The sequence below is a fragment of the Notamacropus eugenii genome, chromosome 3 (genome assembly GCF_028372415.1).
Source record: "Notamacropus eugenii isolate mMacEug1 chromosome 3, mMacEug1.pri_v2, whole genome shotgun sequence".
Classification (NCBI taxonomy): Eukaryota; Metazoa; Chordata; class Mammalia; order Diprotodontia; family Macropodidae; genus Notamacropus; species Notamacropus eugenii.
This window is the reverse complement of record NC_092874.1, coordinates 48,223,705-48,246,630: the sequence shown is the minus strand read 5'-3', so window position 1 is coordinate 48,246,630 and position 22,926 is coordinate 48,223,705. Positions and strand designations below refer to the sequence as shown.

At 39.2% G+C, this 22,926-nt stretch overlaps 1 protein-coding gene and 1 long non-coding RNA gene across 2 annotated transcripts; one reads left to right on the top strand and one right to left on the bottom strand.

The window, feature by feature from the left end:
• Window positions 1-1,287: 1,287 nt before the first annotated feature.
• Window positions 1,288-21,037, bottom strand: LRRD1 (leucine rich repeats and death domain containing 1). The gene is made up of 6 exons (XM_072650029.1): window positions 20,834-21,037; window positions 18,245-20,329; window positions 15,405-15,603; window positions 6,518-6,679; window positions 4,468-4,585; window positions 1,288-1,664 (listed from the first exon to the last, which is right to left on the bottom strand). The coding sequence occupies exons 2-6, from the start codon at window positions 20,237-20,239 to the stop codon at window positions 1,478-1,480; spliced, it is 2,661 nt and encodes an 886-aa protein (XP_072506130.1). The 5' UTR covers window positions 20,240-20,329; window positions 20,834-21,037; the 3' UTR covers window positions 1,288-1,477.
• LOC140530910 (uncharacterized) lies at window positions 17,092-20,341 on the top strand. Its single transcript, XR_011976140.1, has 2 exons — window positions 17,092-17,171; window positions 20,182-20,341. It is a non-coding gene; the product is annotated as an uncharacterized lncRNA (long non-coding RNA).
• Window positions 21,038-22,926: the final 1,889 nt, after the last annotated feature.

The window sequence follows — 22,926 nt, the reverse complement described above, 5'->3', positions numbered from 1 at the left end:
CTCTTCTCATCCAGTGGGAAGCTCTCCCTCTCAGCTTTGATTCCTGGACAAATTCTAGAATAGTTCATTCAAGGTGAACTTTAGTTTTATAAACAGCTGTACAGATGGATAGATAAATATATATATACATATATATACACATGTATATATCAATGTGTGTGCTATTAAAGTTCTGTTTATTTCACTTTGCATCAGTTACTACATATATTTTCATATTTTCTTGTATTCATACTTATCTTTTTATGGTGCCATAAAATAAAGAAACTATCATAAGGCAGCATAGTGTAAATGATCCTTTGGGGTTATTTTTTATTTTGTTAAAATTATGATAAAGACAATTTCTGGCTTAATTTTTTACCACCATTTACTTAAGATGATGCTAGGGTTGGAAGCTCAATTCCATGTGGACAGTCTCGGGCGGGTAAAGGTGGGAACTTCTAAATCTTAGAGTTCTCACGAGGCCCCCCCCAGGAAACGGCTGGGAATCGAGGTGAACCGAGCCATCTCGAGTAATTCCGCCTCTTCCTGTGAGAAACGTGATGGGAGAGAGCTCTCCCCGCCCTCGAGATTGTCCCGGATCTGGGCACACTATTGTTATCTAACAGCACGGTATTCAGATGCAAACTATGCTGCTGAAGAGTTTAAGTAGGATCAGGAAAGCCTGAAAGCTCTCTTGGGCAGAGGGGCGCGGAGCGGTGAGGACAACAAGGCTCTGCTTTTCCTCTCTCTTCTCTCCCCTCCCCCCCTCTCCCCGCTTATACTTCTACTTCCAATCTCTTATTGTAAGATCTTTGCCTCCTTGGGAGATTCTTCGCTCCCTCCTAAGGAAGAATTCCCCTGCACTTGTAACTAGACCCTGAAATAAAGCTCAACCCTTGTTCGACTCTGGAACGTCCTTTCTCTCATACGAGCATCCGGTTTGGCCAACCGAAGACCTCGGGAGGTGAGGTAAGAAGACTCGGGTAGCCCTCAGGCCTCTAGGCCTGGCAAGATGAGTCATTTTTCTCCCCCTAACTCTTCATCCTTGATTGTATGATTGGCAGCAATACCTAATTAATGGATCGTCAGGCAATATTTGCCTCAAGTGAATGCTATTATAATATGTTTTTATTCTATCTGATCAAGATATATGGTTCAGATTTGTGGAGGTGGTTTTGAGAACCATACCATATTTAGTTCGAGTGTTGATATATTGACATTTGTGATGAAGAATAAAATTTCCCATGTATAAAAAAGCTTATTAAAAACACAATTGTATCAATTATTTTTAAAAAACAACCAACACCCTAATTTTTCAAGCAACACAGCAAGTCAAAAAAACACCTGTGTAGCATTTTATTATGATTGCTTGGACACTTATGTACCAGCTGTTGATAGAGACTGGCTCATTACAACAATTCCATCACTCTAAAATTCATATTTATAGACCCACTGGCACAAATGTCTCATAAGCTTTCATTTTATTTCTATAGAGTATTTATAATTTGAATAACTGAGTACTAAGCTTTAGAGCTATGGCTTTATCAACCAGTTCTTGTATTCCTGTTATAGTTATTATTCTTATAAGCTGGTCTCGCAATACAGCAGGATTTAGCGGTGGATCCTTTTCCACTCTCCATATATTGAGGGCCTCAAGAATTGCTTCTTCCAATTTACTTCCAATCCTAAAGTTGAGAAAAAAAATCTTTACTTTTTATTATCATAAAATTGTGAACTAACAGTTATCATCATCATCATCATCATCATCATGCTTCCATTTTATTCCTAACTCTTCTGCCATATATTCTTATGCAAGTCCCTTTTTTCTGCACTAGATCTCCCTTTTTTCTGCTACTATTACTACTACTACTACTACTACTGCAGATATCTTGAGTATATGAATCTTACAGGAAATCAGTGCCTGTATTTTCATTAAATACAAATGCCACACTTTGTATCTTTACCAAGAACACTCTAAAATTAGCACTTGTCACAGAGAACCTTAACAAACACATAGCAGCTAAATTTGAAATTCTAGGGCCATCACAGATTTCTCTTGAATGTTGCTCTCAGGACCTAGACTCTGGGGTGGTGATCCCTAGAGAACTCAAGGACACACAAGAGAGCTGTACTAAAGCCCCAAAACAACTGCCTCTGAGCTATCCTGCCAGAGTCCTACTTGACCACTCCTCATCTTCTCTTTTCAGTTCAATAGTTCGCAAGAGCAGAATGTTAATCAATCAATCACAAGTGCCAAATATGATCTCAATACTGTGCTAGGCCCCTGGAATACCGATGCAATGAATGAAACAATCCCTACTCTGAAAGCACTTGCATTCTCTCTGGGGAGATGTGTGTGTATGTATACATGTATGTATATGTATATATGTGTGTGTTGGATAAATGTAAAGAAAACATATATAAACAAGTTCAAAGTTATTCAATACAAAGTGGTTTGGGAGAGAAGGCACCGGCAGCTAGGGGGATCAGGAAAGACTTCCTCTGGATGATACTTAGGAAGAAGTATTCCAAGCAAGGGGAATAGGGAGAGCAAAGCCATGGAGATGGGAGCTGGAAAGTCGTGTGTAAAAAGGCCATTTTGGCTTCAAGCGTGGGAAAGGGAGTGAGGTCCAGTGAGGCTGGACAGAAAGGAAGGAAATAAGCATTTATTCAGAGCTTACTACATGCCAGGAATAGCACTAAACCCTTTACTAAGATCTCGTGTGGTGCTTATGATGAGCCTGTGGGGTTCATGGGTTAGGTTCAAGAAAGGTAGTTTGGGGCCAGGTTATGAGGGGCCAAAAACTAAACAAAGAAGTTCATGTTTTATCCTGGAAGCAAAAGGAAGTCATTGGAGTTGACTGAGAAGGGGCATCATATGGTCAGTTTTGCACTGAAGGAAAATTACTTTGGCAGCAGCGTGTAGAATGGGCCTGGGGTGGTGAGGAGCTTGGGACAGGGGTGACCATTGAGGAGGCTGCCACAGTCACCTAGGGATACGGTGCTGAAGGACTGACCTGAGGGAGTGCATGCAGGGAGAAGGGATCGGATGGGAAGCAATAGAGTGGAGCCCCAAGAGTTAGTAGCCAGCTGGCTGTGTGGGCTGAGGGAAGATGATGGTGCCTTCGGCAGAAATAGAGACAATCTAGAAGAGGGGAGGTTTGGGGGAAAGGTAATGAACTCGGTTCTGGATTTGTTGCTTCTGAGATGTCTCTTCTGTTGGTCAGTTTGACTCTCCATGACACCCTTTGGGGTTTTCTTGCCAAAGATAACGGGATGATTTGCCATTTCCTTCTCTGGTTCATTTTACAGATGAGGAAACTGAGGCAAAAAGAGTGAAATGACTTGACCAAGATCACACAGCTAGCCAGGTTAGAACGCAGGAAGTTACATCTTTCTAACTACAGGCCTAGCACTCTGTGCACTGTGGTGCCACCTAGCGGCCCAGAGATGTCTCCAGGATTGCATATGAAAAGGGTAAGGGACCATTGTCATAAATCACCAATAAGAATACGAGTGCTGTAGCCTCAGTCTGATGCCTTGACTACATCTCTAGGGTCCTGGGTACAGGTTAGCGCACTCATCTTCCCAAACAGCCCTCCTCTCTGCTCTTCTGATAGCTAGACTGCCTGTTCTCTGTACTAACACAAATGGAGTAAACATATGGTACAACATTATCATTGCTGTTATATGCTAGTAAAAATGTTTCCACATTGGAACATCATATCACCTTAATACTGTATAGGTCACAATGTTACTATTCAGCTTTTATGATAATTAAATTGATGAATTCTCATTCTATTCATACTTCAACAATAAAGGATAAATGTTAGTTTACTGAAATCATTCCTACAGCAGGGATCTTTCTCTCTTGAAACTAGTAAATGAGCTTGGCTCACTGGCAAGCAGGATTTGTGAAATTCAAATATTCATGTGGAATGGAAAGTTAGTAGTTAGTAGTTAATGGCCCATAAGTAAACCACAACCTGTTAGTCGAACAAAAAGCAATTAGCATTCTTATCTGAAGTATAAACAGAAGATAATTCATCTATTTATAAATCGCTTTTACTTTGTTTTGAGATATATGTGCCTATATGTTGTTGTTTTAGTCACATCTGACTTTTCATGCCCCTTGTGGGGTTTTCTTGGCAAAGATACTGGAGCTGCCATTCCTTCTCCAGTTCATCTCCTGATCATCAGATCAGCAATTGAGTCAAACAGGGGGAAGTGACTTGCCCAGGGTCACACAGCTAGTAGGTGTCTGGGGCTGGATTTGAACTCATGAAGAAGAGTCTTTCTGATTCCCAGCCCAGTGCTCTATCCAGTGCACCACCTACCTGAGTTTCACATATGTATGGCATCATAAAGTTACCTGCCACTCATTTAGCATTACAAAGTTTGCTAAGTACTTTACGTGCATTATCTCATTTCTATACATGGATACATGCTTTCCAAGGGAGAATTACAAATCTAATTATGCAGAAGTACTTTTTCATTAGGACATCAATCACTGGCTTCTTCAATTGTAGTTTTTGGCAGAAAAACTCAAAGTGTGCTCCAGATAGATTGCGAGAAATGATCCTGAACAACTTCTGCAAGATTTTCTCTGAAAATAAAGACAAGGGAAATTTTAAGGTGCCCTCACATCTTACAAAGGAATGTTTCTGTATTTTATTTTATTAACACACATAGCTCTGGTGTTCACAACAATTCAAAGAAAAAGAACAGCCACTAATTGATAGCTTCTCCCATCCTGTGACCCCTGCTTAATTTCTCTTGGCAATGTCATCATTATTTAACTTCAGAGTTAAGATACCTCAGAGACAATCTAATCCCAAACCCCCATTTTTCTAGCTAAAGAATCTGAAGCATAGAGACGGGAGGAGAGGACTAGATGATGTTTACGGTTTCTAAATGCCATAATAGATTAATTATTCTCAGGCCTCTTCAAGAGCTTAAGTTAACTATCATTTACATCAGACTATAATATTTCTGTGGCCATTAACAGGCTAGTTATCCGTCTCCCCCATTCTCCTTCTTTCATGATCTGGGCTAGTGAAAGCTCCTTGTTCCACAGCAGTTACGTTTGCTGAAAAATTTTTAGGAGGCTTCACAGCTCAGATCAATGCACCAACCCATCTCAACTCCTGCAAACCGATTAATAAAATGATCTCCCCTCTCAGGAGAGGTGAACTACAGAAACAGAATGAGGCATATGCTGTCACACGTGTTCAGCAAGTATTGTACCTCTTTGTTTCAAGGGGAGGGGTATGGATGTGTGTGTGTGAGTTTGTGAGAGATGAGGTAATGGGGGTGTCATCAGGAAATGACAACAATGTAAAAAAACATCAAATATATCTTTTTAAAAAGCTTTGCGAGATAGGCAGTAGCAATAGAAATTTTGCACAGGATTTATACTAATGGAATTTGTAGCCAAAAGGATGTTATTTAGGGAAGTGCTAATCTATTTGCTACAACTGTTGGGCAAGAATGTCTCAAATCCTGATACTTTGGATGCCATATGTATCCAATCTACGGCTGCCTCTGTAAACCACACTGCTACACAGACTTATGATTAGGGTGGTCATAGAACTGAGCAGGTGATGCTCATCTGAGTTTGGCCATAATGAGTGTGGATGAATTTTTGACTATGTCAGTGAGCTACTTGAATGGAAGGAATAATTCTTTAAAAACAAGAAAAAAGTTTTTCTGATACTCTTATTTCACATTGCTGTCACTTCCAAATGACCATCTTCCAAACCTCTCCCCAATGGAACCCTTTCTTGTAACAAGGAAGTAAAGAAAAACGCCAACATATTGGCCATAGCTGAAGATATAGGCCATGTTCCACACCTGTGGTCCACTACTTCTCTAACAAGAGGCAAGATTCAGGGGAAAGACTCATTCATGTTTGTCCAGGGGGGTATTCTACCTTTTGGACTTATTAGTAGGGATCTTGTCTTAAGGACCAGAATTATTGGTATTATATTTTAAACTCACAGAAAAGTCAGGCATACTTTGATTTTTATCACTTAGTCATCCAAGCAACAAGCATTCATTAAGCACCTACTACTATGTGCCAGCCACTGGAGATACAAATAGAAAAGGAAGGTAGTCCCTACCCTCAAAGAGATTATATTCTACGCAAAATGTATATATGTATACATGTTCAGAGAGAAGTATGCACAGGATATATACAAAATCAATACATAGTATTTACATGCATATGTGTAATAATACATAGTAACAAATAAAGGAATCAGGAATGACCTCTGATACATATCTAATAACAACTACCTTTGTTATTTACAAATGATATATTAATTCATTCAATCAGTAAGCATTGAATAAGTTCAAGTTGGCTAGGCTGGGCTAGGCTCTGAGGATACAAAAAGAAACAGTTTGTGCACCATGAGTAGCTCAAGTTAAACTGAGGGGGAGAGTCTGGGGGACCATTATATGTAGAGATAAGTCAGGACTAAATATATGCAAAGTCATCTCAGCTGATTCTTTTACAAAGTGCCCATTCATCACCTACCATCTCTGTCCTCAGCTTTCTGTAGATAATGTCCAATAACATTTAATGCCTTCCCTTTGCAGACTTCAGGTGGAGGCTTAATCAAAGGATTGTCATCAAAATTTATTTCCCTCAGTGAAGAAAGATTATTGAGACTATTAGGCAATATTGTCAGATGATTTCCTAGTGGAAAAACAATAGTAGTCAAATTGTATCTTCAGTGAAAGAAAATTAGGGAGGCATTCAATGAATAGTTATTAAGTCCAAGGCTTAAAAAATCTAGATTCTGTTCATCACATCTGCTCGTTGGCTTTTTCTGTCTATAAAGTGAGATAGCTGCCAAGAGAGAAAAAGAAAGCTTTACATAAAGAAGGCTATATTCCTGTGGCTCCCATTCCTTTTCTGGGGGAAAAAAGACATTTATTAAGTTCCCACTGTGTACAAAGCATTGGCCCAACTGCAGGGGATACATAAAGGAAACATCTCTTCTCTCGAGGACTTTACATCCTACTGAAGCACATGACAGGTACACAAATAAGCATATTGCCAGGTAGTTAGCGATGAGGGCAAAGGAGAGATACAGAGTGCACTAGAAAGATTTGAGAAGGGAGGAGACATTCTCAGCAGGGGAGTAGGAGGAAGCAGGGAAATCTACAGGGAGGAGATAGCATTGGAGCTTAGCCATGAAGGAAGAAAGGCATGTGGAAAGTGGAGATGGGGGGAGGGAACACTATAAACAACAGCTAAAATGAATACCCCACTTTAAGGTGTTCAAGGTGCTTTATTAAATGCATTATTCTATTTGATCCTCACACCAACCCTTCAGGTGAGGGGTTTTTATTAACCCCAGATAACTAAGTGCCATTTCCTTCCAGAGGCTCAGAAAGGTTGAAATGATTTGTTTGAAGTCACACAGCTAGGAAATGGCCAAGCCAGAATTTAAACCCAGGGCCTCTGAGTCCAACTTCAGCAGAAGTGTGTGAGGACTTACAAGGAAGGATGGCCAGACTGGAGGGCCCACTCAGTGAGAGTGTAAAAGCAAGCATGATACCAAACATCCCAAGTGCACAGCTCACTGCTCTGCCTGTGGATGCTTAATGAAGATTTCATGGAATCACCACATTTTAGAATTAGAAGAGCCCTCCACCAGCACATTGGTCCAACTCACCCCTGAAAGTCACACCCACTGTGGCACACCCATCCATCAGTCACCCAGTCTCAGCTCAAGCACTTCCACCCATTCCACTTTTGGACAGCTCCAACTGGTACAGAATGTTTCCTAGCATTGAGCCCAGCTTTGCCTTTTGCAACTTTCACTCACTGCTCCTGGTTCCACTCGCTGGGACCAAAGAGAACAAGGGTAGTCTTTCCTTCATGCCCTAGCCCTTCGTGTACTTAATGACAGCTATCATATCTCCCGATGATTTTCTTCTCTGAACTAACATCTCCATTTCCATCCAATGGTCCTCGTGTGAGATGGACCCAAGGCACACAGTGACCATTCCAGTTGCCTTCTGGACATTCCTTCCTAAATGGTGACCCTCAGAATTGAACTCAGTCCTCCAGAGGACTGAGAGAAGTGCCATTAGCCCTTCTTTCCTGGAAAGTGGGTTATCACTCTTAGTGCAGTCTACAATTGCTTTAGTTTTTATGGCTACCATCACACTACCCTAATAACTCATGTGAAAATTGCAGCCTTCTCAAGGCCATATATTTTTCTCAGAAGAGCTGTTCTGACAAGAGATAGACAAAGTAGGCCTCCCCCAGTTTGTCCTTGTGAAGTTGATTTTTTGAACCCAAGCATAAGACTTTACATTGATCTTGTCTAATTCTTTTGATTTAGCTTGGCAGGATCATTTTGTACCCTCAGTCATTATCCAGTGGGAAGCACTCCCTCCCAGCTTTCCAGTGTCCACAAACTCAATGAGTAGGCTATCTATACCTTGATCTAAGTCATTGATAAAAATATTAAACAGTAAAGGGCTAAGCACTGATTCCTGGACATGTCACAACTTGGAATTGGACCATTAATGATGTCTCTTTGAGTCCTGCCATTCAACCAGCTTGGCACCTGTCTAATTGCCTAGGTCACCTCTCTCATCTTTACATGCTTAGCATGAAATACTTTGTCCTACATTTAACTTGAATCTAGGGACACTGTGTCTGCAACCAGATTACTAACATTGCCTCAAAGAGGAAATCAGGTAAGTCTGACATAGCTGTAATGACAACATGCTGGCTCTTTGTACCGATTCCTTTGTTAGACATTCACTATCACTTGGATAACTGGGGTAGCTAGATGGTACAGTGGATAGAATACCAAGCCTAGAGTCTGGAAGAACTGAGTTCAAGTTTGGCCTTGGATACTTACTAGCTGTGTCATCTTGGGTAAGTCACTTAACTTCTGTTTGCCTAAGTTTCCTCATCTGCAAAATAGGGGCTAACAGTCCCAGTCTCCCAGGATTGTTGTAGAGATCAAATGAGATAATAATTGAAAAGCACTTTGCACAGTTTCTGATACATAATAAATGCCATATAAATGTAAAAACAATCACAACAAATCAAAAACAATCAAAAACAAAAAACCTTGAATGAGCCATTCTAGAATTTACCCAAAATCAAAGTTAAATTCTTTCACTGACAATTTGTGAACTGTAATCCATAGGCTCCCAAAATGGGCAAAACCACCCCTTGGAAGAGGCACTGGAATGATGGGGGGGGGGGGGGGGCGGAATCAGTAGTAGCCTTGGGGGCATTGAATAAAAATAAGGAGGCAGTGGAAAGCATAAGGAAAAGAAGATAAAATTTTGAAAAACCATACCTACATTTTTCATCTGTTTTGTACCAGTTACAGTCATAGTGATTGTATTATTTTCCAAATAAATACACAAAATGCAAGTTATAACTGATCAGTGGTCAGATCCAACAAGCAAGTGTTGGCAGGTGAGCATGTAGTGCATTGTTGGAAAGTCCAGCATGCATCTGCAGGAATATGTGTATAATGACTTGTTTATGGTTAAATGAGGCAATATTGTGCCATCAAAATTTCAAGGCAAGAAATGTATATCAAATTATTAAATTTAAGATGTCATTTTTAAAATATATATATATTTTTGAAATGATGCAAATTTCAAAAATAAAGTTAAAAAAAGTAGATTTCTGGGGGGGGTGGGGGGGTGGCGCTGATTAATTTTTTTTTTAAAGGAGGCAGCAGTAAGCCAAAGAAGTTTGGGAAGCTCTGCTCTAATCTCTTTCCCTTTTTGAAAATTAGTACAACATGTGTCCTTCTGGCATTTACTTTGTGTCAGGTATTATGCTAAGCACAGGGGACACAAAAGAAAGAAAAACCATTTTCTACCCTTCAGGAATTTATATTCAATTAGGTAAATTAAGTCATTCCCAAAGCTCATAGAAAACTCACTTTCTGTGCGTGAGTTGTGAGATCTAACAATTCAGTAATTAACTGTCTATTGAATGCAGCTGGAGAAATTCTTCCATCCATGCAGACTAGGGACACTATAAAGTCATGTTCAAGAATTCTGAAATTCCCTCATCTGACCATCAGCTTCTTCTCCTCCTTTTGCCTTCCTTTCCATAACCCTACTCTTTATCTGCACTGTGGCGTCTCAGTTTTCTCCCAAGCCATCTCTCCTGCAATAGCCACTCTCTCCTCTTCTCATCTTGACTTCTTGGTAAATCAATTTAATTCTACACTCTTTCTCTTTTGAATCCTTAGTCCCTTTATCATATCCCCAGTTACACCAAACCAAGCCTCAGCCTTGATTCACTCCCACCATTCATCACTTTCACTCTTATATGTGTGTTGCTAAACCAAGATGGAGCAATTACACAACTGCACTATAAATTTATGTTACATAACCTCAGGGGCCCTCAATGCTGTTAGACAATCTTACTGTACCTCCCTTAGCAGCTCACACTCTTACTCTCCACAACAGCTCTACCAAACCTTTTCATGCCTCCAGAAATCTCCCATGGTTCCTCCTGTCCCCACTTTCTCAGCAGAGAACTTTGTCTCATATTTTATAGAAAAAAAAATTGAGGCCATTCACCATGTGCTTCCTCTTCTTCCCTCTTCCTCATCTCCTGTTGCTTGGGTGGCTTCTGCTGCTCTCTTCTCCTTCACCCCTTCATCTCACATGATGACATGGCCTTCCTCCTTATCAGGGCTAACCCCTCTAGTTGATCAAGTGATCCCATTTCATCCCACCTCCTCCAACAGACTGACCCCTCTGTCATCCCCACTTTATTGCTTACCTTGAGTCTCTCCCTCTCTACTGACTCATTCCCTACTGTCTGCCAACATGCCCATATCTCCCCCATCCTAAACAAACCCTCGCCTGATCTTTCCATCCCTTCTAACTATCTATATCTTTTCTGCCCTTAGTATATAAGCTCCTCAAAAAGGCCAGTTGCAATCAGTGCCTCCAATGTCTCTCATATCATTCTCTTCTTAACCCCTTACAATCTGGCTTACAACTTCATTAATTCAAGGAAACTGCTCTCTCCAAAGTTACCATTGACCTCTTAGTTGCCAGTCCAACGGCCTTTTCTCACATCTTTCTCCTTGACTTCTCTGCAGCCTTTGATACTCTTTCCTCCTTGATACTCTTCTCTCTAGATTTGTGGGACAATGTTCTTTCCTGGTTTTCCTCCTACCTATCTGACCACTCCTCAATCTCCTTTGTTGGATCTTCCTTCAGATCATGCTCTATAACCATAGGTGCCCCTCAGGATTCTGTCATAAGTCTTCTCTCTTCCTTCTATACAACTTCACTTGGTGGTCTCATGGACTTCACTTGGTGGTCTCATGGATTTCATTGCTATATCTATGCTGATGATTCTTAAATCTTCCTATCCTGCCCCAACCTCTCTGCTGACTTCCAATCTCAAATCTCCAACTGCCTTGCAGACATCTTGAATTAAATGTCCAGTAGAGATCTGAAACTCAACATGTACAATACCTAAAACTCATTATCTTTCCCACTAAACCTTCCACCACCACCCTCCTATCTTCTCCATTACTGCAAGGGACAACACCATCCTCTCAATCCCTTGGGCTTACAACCTAGAAGTCATCCTCAACTCCTCACTCTCATCACTTCCCCCATATCTAGGCTGTTACCAAGGCTTATTGATTTCACTTTTGCAACATCTCTCTAATATACCTCCTTCTGTCCTCTGACACCTGCCACCACCACCCTCACCCCCCACCACTGCTACAGCCTTTCATCACTTCCTGCCTCAATTACTACAACAGCCTACTGGCAGGTCTACTTGCCTCGAAGTCTCTCCCCACTCTAATTTACCCTCCATTTCAGTCATTAAAGCGATTTTCCTAAAGCCCTCTCTCTCAAATCCCTATCTATTGGTGCCTTCCCTGTTGACTTCAAGCACATCTATTGACTCCATTATCTCTTCAAGCTAATGTCTGCTCATTTTTCTCAACTAAACTTCAAGGGGGGAAATTGCCTCCACTCACAGGTTCCATTTACTCTCATTCTTGATTCATTGACTCTTTAGCCCTTTACAACACGACTTTGGACTTCATCCCTCAATGGAAACTACTCTGAGTTTGACATGTCAACCCCAAGCAAGTCAACAAGTATTTATTAAGCACTTACTATATGTCAGACACTGTGCTCAGTCCCTCACTCTCATGTCACCCCCACATACCCTAATCTTTCAGTTTCTTCCTCCACATCTCTTACATCCAACCCTTCTCTCTACTTACACAACTACTCCTTAGTTCAGGTATTCCTTGGTTCTCATTTAGATGATTATAACTTCCTCCTAACTGGTCTCCCTTCCTCAAGTGTCTGTCTACTGGAGTTCATCATATACACTGCTGCCAAAATGGTATTCCTTAAGCACAGATTATTACCCTCCTAGTCAACCAACTCCACTGGCTTCCTGTTGCCTTTGAGATAGATAAAATATAAACTGCTTTGTTTAGCTATTAAAGCCTTTTGCAGTCTGACCCCAACCTATCTTTCCAACTTCTTGGGATGTTAATCCCTCTCCCACATTCTTTGATCCAGCCAAAATGGCCTTATCTCTGTTTCACACACATGACCCTCCCTCTTCCATTCTTCATCCTTTAACCTCTTTGTCCCACATGTCTGAAGTGTACTTCTATCTTACCTCTCTACCTTACAGGGCCATGTTCCTTTAACAGGCAGCTCAAACATCATTTTCTGCATGACGTCTCTCTCCTGAACCTCCTATCTGCTAGTGCCTTCTCTCCTAACGTTACTGCTATTTAACTACTTTGGATTGATTTCTGTTTATTCCCCTCACATTTATGTTTCACATCCTTATATGTGTATTCCTCTTCTCTCCCGTTAGAGTGTAAGCTCCATATAAACAGGGATTGTTTCATTCTTTGTACTTGTAACCCTAGTACCATACCTAGCACATAGTGGGAGCTTAATAAATGCTGGTTGATTGATTCATGTGCCAAACATTGTGCTACAGATTAAGATAAACAACCAAGCTGCTACAATCTCATTGCTCACAGACCTTACATTCTATTGGAGGAACACTGCATGTATGCAAGTAATGAACTGCATACAAAATGTATTATTAGGGAATGGATGCAAAGAGCCTTCCCAAATGGGACATGACTTGAGGCATTCATTTTGCTGAATCTGTAGTATTGTAAAACTTTTCTTTTTAAAAACATTTTAGTGTTTAATACTTTTTTTCTGACAATATGTTCATTAATACCATGTGTACATTTCCATTTATTACATCTTTAAAGTGTTTCCTGCTTTTTTTTTTTTTCAAATGGATACTAAGATGAGTGTGAAATGGGGCAGGTACATAGAGGATGAAAAACACAGAATAGCTGTGAGTTGAAGGGTAAATGTTTAGATATTGGGAGTTGCAAGAGAGGGTAAAAAGGAAAATGAACATTATATATGTGTGTGGAATAAACACATTGATACAATCTATGTAAACATACTTATCAGTGTATATACACTGTAAAACCTACAAGTATATATACAGTGTACATCTATAAGTGTATACATGCACACACATGTATAGGATTAGAGCTGTTAAGGGGTCCCCTGAACTTGTCTTTTTGAGTTGTCATATTTTCCAGAAACACTAGACCCACAGCGTTGAGGAGGCCCTGAATGTGTCAAGGATGGAGCACCCCCCAAGCTCACATAATTTGTTGTTTACACCCCAAGCTGGATTCCCTTTGTGCTCTTGGGAGGCAAGACAAGCACCAGCCAGTCTGTGCCAGGCTGGTAAAATGCTTGTGCAGCTCAGATAAGTGGACTCTCCTATCTTCATAGTCTACTCTAGCGGTCCCAATGACTTTTGCCATTGCCTTACTCCTTTTCCAGGAGATGTTACTTCACCTTTCCTCTCCCATGCCATGCCCTTCCTGTTTTCTTCTCCTTTTGTTATACTGTCATGAATATGTAAATTTTCATAGGGAATAGGAACCCTTTGGGTTTCACATGCATGTTCATTACTCTTGTAATAAACCCGATTTTCGCATGTGATGTGATTGGCTGTTGACAAAAGGCATATTTGGTTTTATCTGCTTTACTTCATAGATACTGTGTTTTTTACAAATTGAAGGTTTGCTGCAATCCTGTGGAGCAAGTTTATCAGTACCATTCTTCCAAGAGCATGTGTTCACATAGTATCTGTCATATTTTGGTAATTCTTGCAGTATTTCAGACTTTTTCATTATTGTTATATCTGCTATGGTGATGTGTAATCCTCTTTGATGTTACTGTTATAATTGTTTTGGGGAGCCATGAACTACGCCGATATAAGACAGCAAAATTAATCAATAAATGTCAGGTGTGGTTTGACTGCTCCACCAGCCAGCCCCCATCTCTCTCTCCCGCTCTGGCTTCTCTATTCCCTGAGACACTACACTACTGAAATTAGACCAGTTAATAACCCTACAATGGAGTGTAAGTGTTCAGGTGAAAGGAAGAGTCAGTCCAGGTGGCTAATTTCATTGTTTTCTTATTTTAAGAAATGGCCCAGCCACTCTAACTTTCAGCAACCACCACCCTGATCAGTGAGCAGCTATCAACACTGAGGCAAGACCCTCCACCAGCAAAAAGATGAAGACTCTCACTGACAGCTCAGATAAAGATTAGCAATTTTTATCAATAAAGTATTTTTTCATTACGGTATGTAAATTTTTATAGACATAATGCTATTGCACACTTGCTAGACTACAGTATAGTGTTAACATAACTTATGTATGTACTGGGAAACCGAAAAATCCATGTGACTTGCTTGACTATGATATGTGCTTTATTGTGGTACTTTGGAAGCAAAACTGCAATATCTCTGAGGTATGCCTGTATATGCATACACATATGGTTTCTCCAGCTCCACATACAAAATATGTGTATACATACATGTATAAAAACATGTGTATACATACACACCTGCATACATGCATTCAGCTTCTCCAGCTGAGGCACATATTTTCAGGCCAGGAACTAAGTCATATCTTTTCTTTAAGCACATATCCATTGATTTCACATTTTTCTTAAGAATTTAAGAGCTTAAGAGACCTAAAACAATCTCAACATTTTACATCTGAGCAAGCTGAGACCTAGAATGATGAACTGTGGCCTGCTTGAGGTCACACTGGCAATGGAGCAGAATCAGGGTTGTAATCCTGAACCTCTAACTCAAAACCCAAGCTCTTTCCGCCCTACCGTGTACTCGAATCCAGTACTGGTACCCATCTGATTTGACTTTTGCATTTCTCTTCCTTCAAATGTCCCTGTCCTTGTCTACTCACTCTGCAGCTCTGACAGATGTTTCCAAAAGAAGAACATGTCTACCATCCAGAAGCTTCTTTTTCACTTCCCTGAGGATAGAAAGACTCAGTACTCACCACTCATGTCCAGATGCTGGAGCTTGTTTAAAGATTCAAAAGATAATGGAAGAGCATTTATCAAGTTGTTATTGGCGTTGAAACTGACCAAACTCTTTAATTCTCCTATATTCTTTGGAAGTTCTTTTATAGTGTTATGTGAAATATCAAGGCTTTCGAGCTGAGTCAAATTAGACAATTCATCTGGAACTTGGGTTAACTGTAACAAAAGTTCAATAAAAAGTTACACCTTAAAAATCATTCATGCTATCATTTTTCCCCCCAAATGGTAAGGGAGTGGTAAGGATCATTGTTTTCAGGAATAAATGGTCTCAAACTGTTATGAGTCAACCTATAATAAACAGAGGTAATGGTACAGTAGAGAAAGGGGAAAGGAAATGTTGTACAATGGATGTTAAGATATTTGCATATCTGTATGGAAAGTGATTAGCTTTGATCCATACTTCAACCCACATAAAATCTGCAATGTTTTCCAGATGATCCAAAGAAGTAATGTTAACAAAACACACAATATACAGCATATAGAAACAAAACCAGAAGAATACTTTACAACACATATATACTAACTTTTTGAATGGAAGAGATCTTGACTACTAAATCAAAAGTGATGGATTTAATCAGACACAAGATGAATGTATTCAAATATGTAAAAAAAAATGTTTTCCCCAATAAAATGTAATGTACTAACTATCTAAAGGAAAACAACAAAATGAAGAAACCATAGGGTGACTTGAAAGCTTTAATAGTTTGAAACTATAGCAAAGGTTTTGGAACAACTTGTATATGTGATTAATATAACTGATAAAAGCTGTAAAACAATATGCTAGAAAGTTATATAAATAAACAAGATTAATGCTTGTTTTACACTGGATAAGTGGTCTACACAGATAGTTTTTAATGTGTCTACAAAAAATGTATTTATGTCCTCAACCAAGCAGTGAAAAATGTAAATTAAAGAAAGCCATAAATTAAAATTATTTAAAAACTATACTGGTGGGATATGGAGAAGTGGGTACATTTTTATTTTTCTAGAAAACTGTATGTTTTCATAAAGGGGAAGGAAGCTAAATATTTCAATTTATAAGTCAATGAACTTGAGAGCAGTTTCATGCAAATTCTTAAGGGCCAGTGTGGCATAGTGTTATATGTGTCAAACCTGGAGTCCAAAGAGACCCGAATTTAAATGAACCATTCTCCCCTTACCCCTGACATATTCACAGTTATTAGTTGTGTTCTGGCACTTAATTTCTCTAGCCTCAGTTTCTTCATCTGGAAAATAGGGTTAATAAAAGTGTAAGAGTTGGATCACAATGCATCTGTGAGGCTCTGATGAGAAAATGTATAATCTTAAAGCAGTAAATAAGTATCAGTAAACATTATTTGAATTATTAAGAGGGTGGTTTTAAGGAAAGAGGTGATCTTTAAAAGCCAGCATGGGTTCATTAAGAATAAGTCATGCCAGACCAACCTGTTTTTTTTTAATAAGGTCAGTAAACTGTTATAGTTCTAGGGAATACTGAGAAGAAGAAGGAGAAGAAGAAGAAGAGGAAGAGGAAGAAGAAGAAGAAGAGATAGCTGGCAGATTTTTTAAGGTGTATAAAGCACTTGGCCTACCCTGTCTTATTTGAGTCTTGAGACAACAGTCCTATGTGTCAGGAACAACAACTATTAATAAATATCCTTTTCATTTTATAGATGAAAGAATCTGGATTTTATCAAGGCACTTGACAGTCACTTTATAAAGATGAATACTGAATGATAACACAGGTAGGTTCAGAACTGGTTAATTCTGGATGGGAGAGCTCTTGTCTTAAATCAAAAGTGATAGATCCAATCAGACAAAAAATGGGTGTATTAAAATATGAAAACAAAAACATTTATTTACCCAACAAAATGTAATGAATCAAAAACAAGGCAACAAAATGGAGACGATATGAAACGTTGTTTAATATTATTATCATTGCTGTTATTTTTAATATTTAGATAATATTAAATAATGAATCATTGCCAGTCTGAAGGCAAATCTTCAGTTGGGTGCAATATGGCTCTGTTTTTGGCCCAGTTCTGTTCTTATCGATGAAAGGAAGCAGAATTGGTAGGCATATCAAGTTTTCTATCAAAACACATAGCTGAGAGGGACAGGTAAAATATTAGAAGACAGAATGGAATGGTGGACTGAACAGAACAAGAGGAAAGAAGAATAGCATTAAAATAAACACAGGACTGGAGAGATTTAGCAAGAAAGTGGCTCAAACAAGAAAGAATCTAATAGACAGCAAGTTCAATGTAAGTCATTATGTGATATAGTGGCCCAAAAACTAAGGTGATTCTTGCGTACAAGAACAGAAGTCTACAAATTTCAGCTCAATTAACTTTTGGCAACTCTCCAACAACCAGAATTGTACAAAAATGGAAAGAAATACCTCCAGACTTAGTGAGTGGGGGCCCTATCACAAGGTATTCAAGCGAAGGATCTTTGGCAAAGAAGCTATAGAAGGTAACTGTGCTATGAGCTACATTCTAGGACCTCTTCAGTCCCTTCCAACTTGGAGTTTCTATGGTTCTATGATTTTAGAGAGGATTTCTACAAGTAACCTTTTAATGTTTATTTAAAAGAGAATCATGAGGGATAAGATACTTTAGCTACCGGCACCAGCTGTCAGTAAGCTATTTTTTTTCCTGTTTATCTCTCTTATTAAAAGCTGTATCTGTAACCTTTATTTAAAGGGAGCAACAAGTGGGGTTTAGTTAAGAAGTTAAATGCATTAAAGCTCATTGCTGAAAATACAAACTCAAATACTTTTTCTCTTGAGGAGGGTGAAAAATTATTCTTCTCTTACCTTCCATCCATTCTTTTGGCATAACTTCAACTCCTTCAGGGTAGATAGCTGACACAATTCAATTGGAAAACATCCAAATCTGTTGTTGGATAAGTCCAAGTTCTGGATCACTTGTAGATTACTGATTTCAGAAGGGACATACTGTATTTGGTTTTCAGAAAGATCAAGTGTCTGTAGGTTTTCTAAAGTGCACAGTTCTTTGGGGAAATTTTCAAATGTATTGTCACTTAAAATAAGCACCCGGAGAGAAGTCATATTGGAGATAGATGGTGGAATTTGAGGTATTTTGTTCTTACTAAGATCTAAGTAATTGAGGTTTGTAAGTTTACATATGTAGTCAGAAAAGGAGGATAAATTGTTTTGATTTAATTCTAAACGAATTAATTGTCTACTAAATGAGAGGTCAACAGGTATTTCTGAAAGTTTATTTCCATTAAGGTTCAAATGCTCAAGAAGGTTCAGAGCACAAAGGCCTATTGGGAAATCACATAATTTATTAAAGCTCAAGTCCATTTTCCTTATCTGATGGCAATTTTTTATTTCAATTGGAATATCTTCTATTGCATTTCTAGAAAATTCTAACACCTTGAGATATTTCAGATGGGAGATGTCCTCATTTAGAAGCACCATTTTATTTCGGTTGATGTAGAGTGCTCTCAGGTTTTTGAGTCTGTGTATGTTACCGGGAATTATTTCTAAGTAATTGTCATTAAGGCTAAGATATTCTAGCTTAGCACAGGAGTAAATTTCTTTATTTAACTGTTTCAATAAATTTTTATCAAGATGGAGGACCTTGAGTTCTTTGAAGTTTGCAATGTTGTGGGAAATAGATTCCAGTTTGTTATCAACAAGATAGAGCCTTTTTAGTTTCAGCAACCGAAAGATTTGCACAGGTAAAAATGTCAACTTATTGTGGTCTAAGAAAAGTTCTTCCAAATTCTTCAGTTGTCTGATTTCTTTTGGCAAACTGCTTATTTGATTTTTTGAGACACTTAGCTTAATTAACTTTAGAAGGTAGCAAAGGATGTTAGGAAATATTGAAAACTGATTTGAACTGAGATTGAGGACTTTTAAATTTTTCATATTGGCCATAGTTTCTGGTAGACCTTTTAGGTTATTTCCAGATAAGCTTAAAAATTCCAACTTTTCAAGACTTCCTAGTATTGTAGGAAATTCCAAAAAATTATTATTATCCAAGAAAAGTTGCCTTAGCCAGACAAGCTGTGATATTTCTGCTGGGAGGGAGGTTATGTGGTTGTGGCTGACATTTAACACACTTAGATTACTGAGCAATTTAATTTCTGACGGTAGTGCTATTAACTCATTTTCTTTCATGGACAACACTTCAAGACCTGCCATATTTGGCTCCACTTCAATAGTTTTTATTTTGTTGTTATCTAAATAAAGATATTTTACATCCTGAGTTTTAAAAAGACCTTTAGGAAATTTATGTAAATTCTTGGAATTCAGCTTAACCCTGAAGTTTTCATTTTCCATGTAACTCTCAAATAGTAACTCTTTATCATAGTCTTCAGAAGTTTGTGGAGTAACCTCTATTACTGTTTCCTCTTCCTCCTCCTCCTCCTCCCCCTCCTCCTCTTTTTTCTCTCCTTCTTCCTTCTCACTACAGTTATCATCCATAAGATACATTACTTCTTCGTCTGGTAGGGAGGTGATCGATTCTTTTAGCTTATCAATTGGTAACTCCTCAACTACTGCAGCCTGTGTACTGTCAGTGTCTTTGCTGTCAATGTCTTTGTTGTCAATATCTCCTTGAGATTCTGTAAGGATATCTTTTTCATTTAGATCAGAAGTCTCTGTAATACCAGAATGGTTTGCTAACGGTGATGGGGTCTTTTTGTCAGCATCATTTTCAGGATTTTCCTCAAAGTTTTTTCCTTCTAAATCAGTAATACTTTTATCATTTTCTTTTTCAGGAGATAAACTTGCTGTTACTGGATTTTCTTGGTTATCAGATAATTCTGAATTGGACATTTTTTTTTTTTAAATCCTTTCTGTTTCCTGGAATTTCTTTCACTTCTTCAGCAGCATCCTTTCTTCAAACATGCTATTTGTGGGAGTTTTCTGCCAATGCAAGATGGTAATGTGGTTTTAATGAGTATTTTTACCTATTTCTTCTGAAAGTATAAGTTAAAAGGGTTGCTATCATATGACAAGAAGGGATCCGTAGTGAACATGTCAAGGTTGTGGACAAAACTTATTTTCTCAACTTGACTCTATATCAGTGAGATTCATTCTTTGATGAATTCAGAGAATACTCTTCACTGGAATCTTGGATAAATACTTTGAAAGATGTTAAATCTATCCTCAAAAAAAGTGGCATTTTATAGTCTAAGTTTCCCACATACATACGTATGGTTGAGTTAATCTAATTTATTCCATTTATAGTTATAGGTTAACTCTGACTTCAAGTACAGTGAAGATCCTTTGCTAAGAGTTCTTCTAACTCAGAATTATTCCATATCTACACCTATGCATATGTACATATATATGATTAAGGAAGAATGGGAAAACAGGGAGAGGCAGAGTGGGGCTGAGGCAGTGTGGCATCATAGATAAAGAACTAACCTTGATATCAGGAAGACGGGCTCAAGACCTACTTCCAACATATACTGTCTGTGTGACCCTGGGCAAGTCACTTAATTTTTCAGTGCCTCCAGACAACTCTCCAAGATGAAAAATTACAAAGTAGATGCTAATCCGCATTGGTACAGGAAACTCCTTGTATTGAAAGAGCTCTCAAAGTCAATGATATCACAGGTTTGATCCATGCTGGGCATGTGGTACAAATGAGGAAAGACAGGTAGACAGTCAGAGGGCTCCACTAGTACCCTTTCAGTGCCTGAAGAAAGTGACAAAAACCCTGCCATGATCCCCTGTGGCAAGTTCACAGGAGGATTGTGTTGCTAAGAGCCCCAAAGGACCAGCAGACATGGAAGGATTTTAATCTTCAGTGTGGGATGGATCATTATATTAGCCTACAATTGTATAAGCATAAAATCACCACATTTTTAAAATGTTACTATCCCTGATCCTTCAATCAGTAATAATACTTCCCCCTTCTTTGGACCATTCATAGCACTTTATTTATGTCTCTATTACCTAATTGTCATGTATTATCTTGTCTTAGTAGTAAATAATCATTTTTATGAAGCGACTACAATGTGCTAAACACTGGGAATACAGATATAAATAAAAACAAAGACAGTTCCTGTTCTCAGGGAGTTTACAATGTAACATCTCACTGTAAATTCTGTATGTGTTATTCAAGGACATGACCATCCCCCAAAAAAGAGGCTCTGCTGGTCCTGTGGCAAGAGTGTGGGACAGCAGATGGACAACAATAGCCCCAGAGTGGTCCTGGTATCTTCCAAGGATTAAAAGGCATGCTGAGGAAGGGGTCCTGATGGGGCATAGGCTACCACTGTCTTTGGGTGCTTGGAGAGAACCCACATAGTTAGATTTATTCAGTCTGATCCCAAAGGGTAGAACTACATGCTATGGGGGAAATTCCAAAGAGGCAAATTTGGGCTGGATGTCAGGAAAGGTTTCCTTACCATTGGACCTATAAAAAGTGGAAAGGATCTCCAGAAAGACAATAGATTCAAGAGAGGCAGAATAGAGTGTGTGTGTGTGTGTGTGTGTATCTATTTATATATACACAAACACACATATTTTGAGTGTGGATCATGCAGAAATTTGTTTTCTTTGACTCCTCATATTTGTAATGGGTTTTGTCTTTCTTGACTTAATAGGAGGAAGCAAATGGGAGAGAATTTGGAACTGAAAATAAGACAAAATTGATTTTTTAAAGTGGAATGGGATTGTCTTGGAAGGTAGTGGGTTTCCCCTTCACTGGAGGTCTTCAAGCAGAGAGGATAGCTGACCATTTATTTGGTGTGTTGTAGCAAGGGCTCTTTTCAGGTAGATGTGAGTCAGAGGACCACTGAAGTCCCTTCCACCTCTGAAAGTGCATGAATTCTGTGTGTTGCTTTGATCCTGAGTGAAGAATTTATGAAAAGATATGGATGGGATTTGCTCAGGCTAAGAAAGCAAGGAGCAGTTTCTATGTTCACCTTTGGGAGGAACACCCAGGCCAATGACCTCAAGGGTCCACTGATGTATGGAAGACCTAATTATGGATCCTTGCCCCTCATTATTAAGCTTGAAGCTCTGAGAAGGCAGTCTGCCTTGTCTCAATTTTATCTACACCAGAACCTACCAGAGTGTTCTCTGCATGTAGTAGGGGCTTAATAAATGTCTGAAAGGGGGGCAGAGCCAAGATGGTGGAGTAGAAAGATACACATACACTAGCTCTTCTCCCACAGCCCATAAAATACCTGTAAAGAAAGACTCTTGAGGGAGGAGCCAAGATGGCAGAGTAGAAAGATACACATATGCTAGCTCCTAACCCACAGCCCATAAAATACCTGTAAAGAACTCCCAACAAATTCTGGAGCAGCAGAAGCCACAGAACAATGGAGTAGAGATTTCTGTTCCAGAGAGACCTGAAAAACTGATATCAAAGGTCTGTCGCGCCCTGGACCCAGAGCAGAGCCCAGCCCTGCCTTGGCTGCATGGCACCGAGAGGAGCAGATCTGAGCAGGCTTCAGGGATGGAATCTCCAGCAGCTGCACAGGTCCCTCCACCCACAGGCTCCA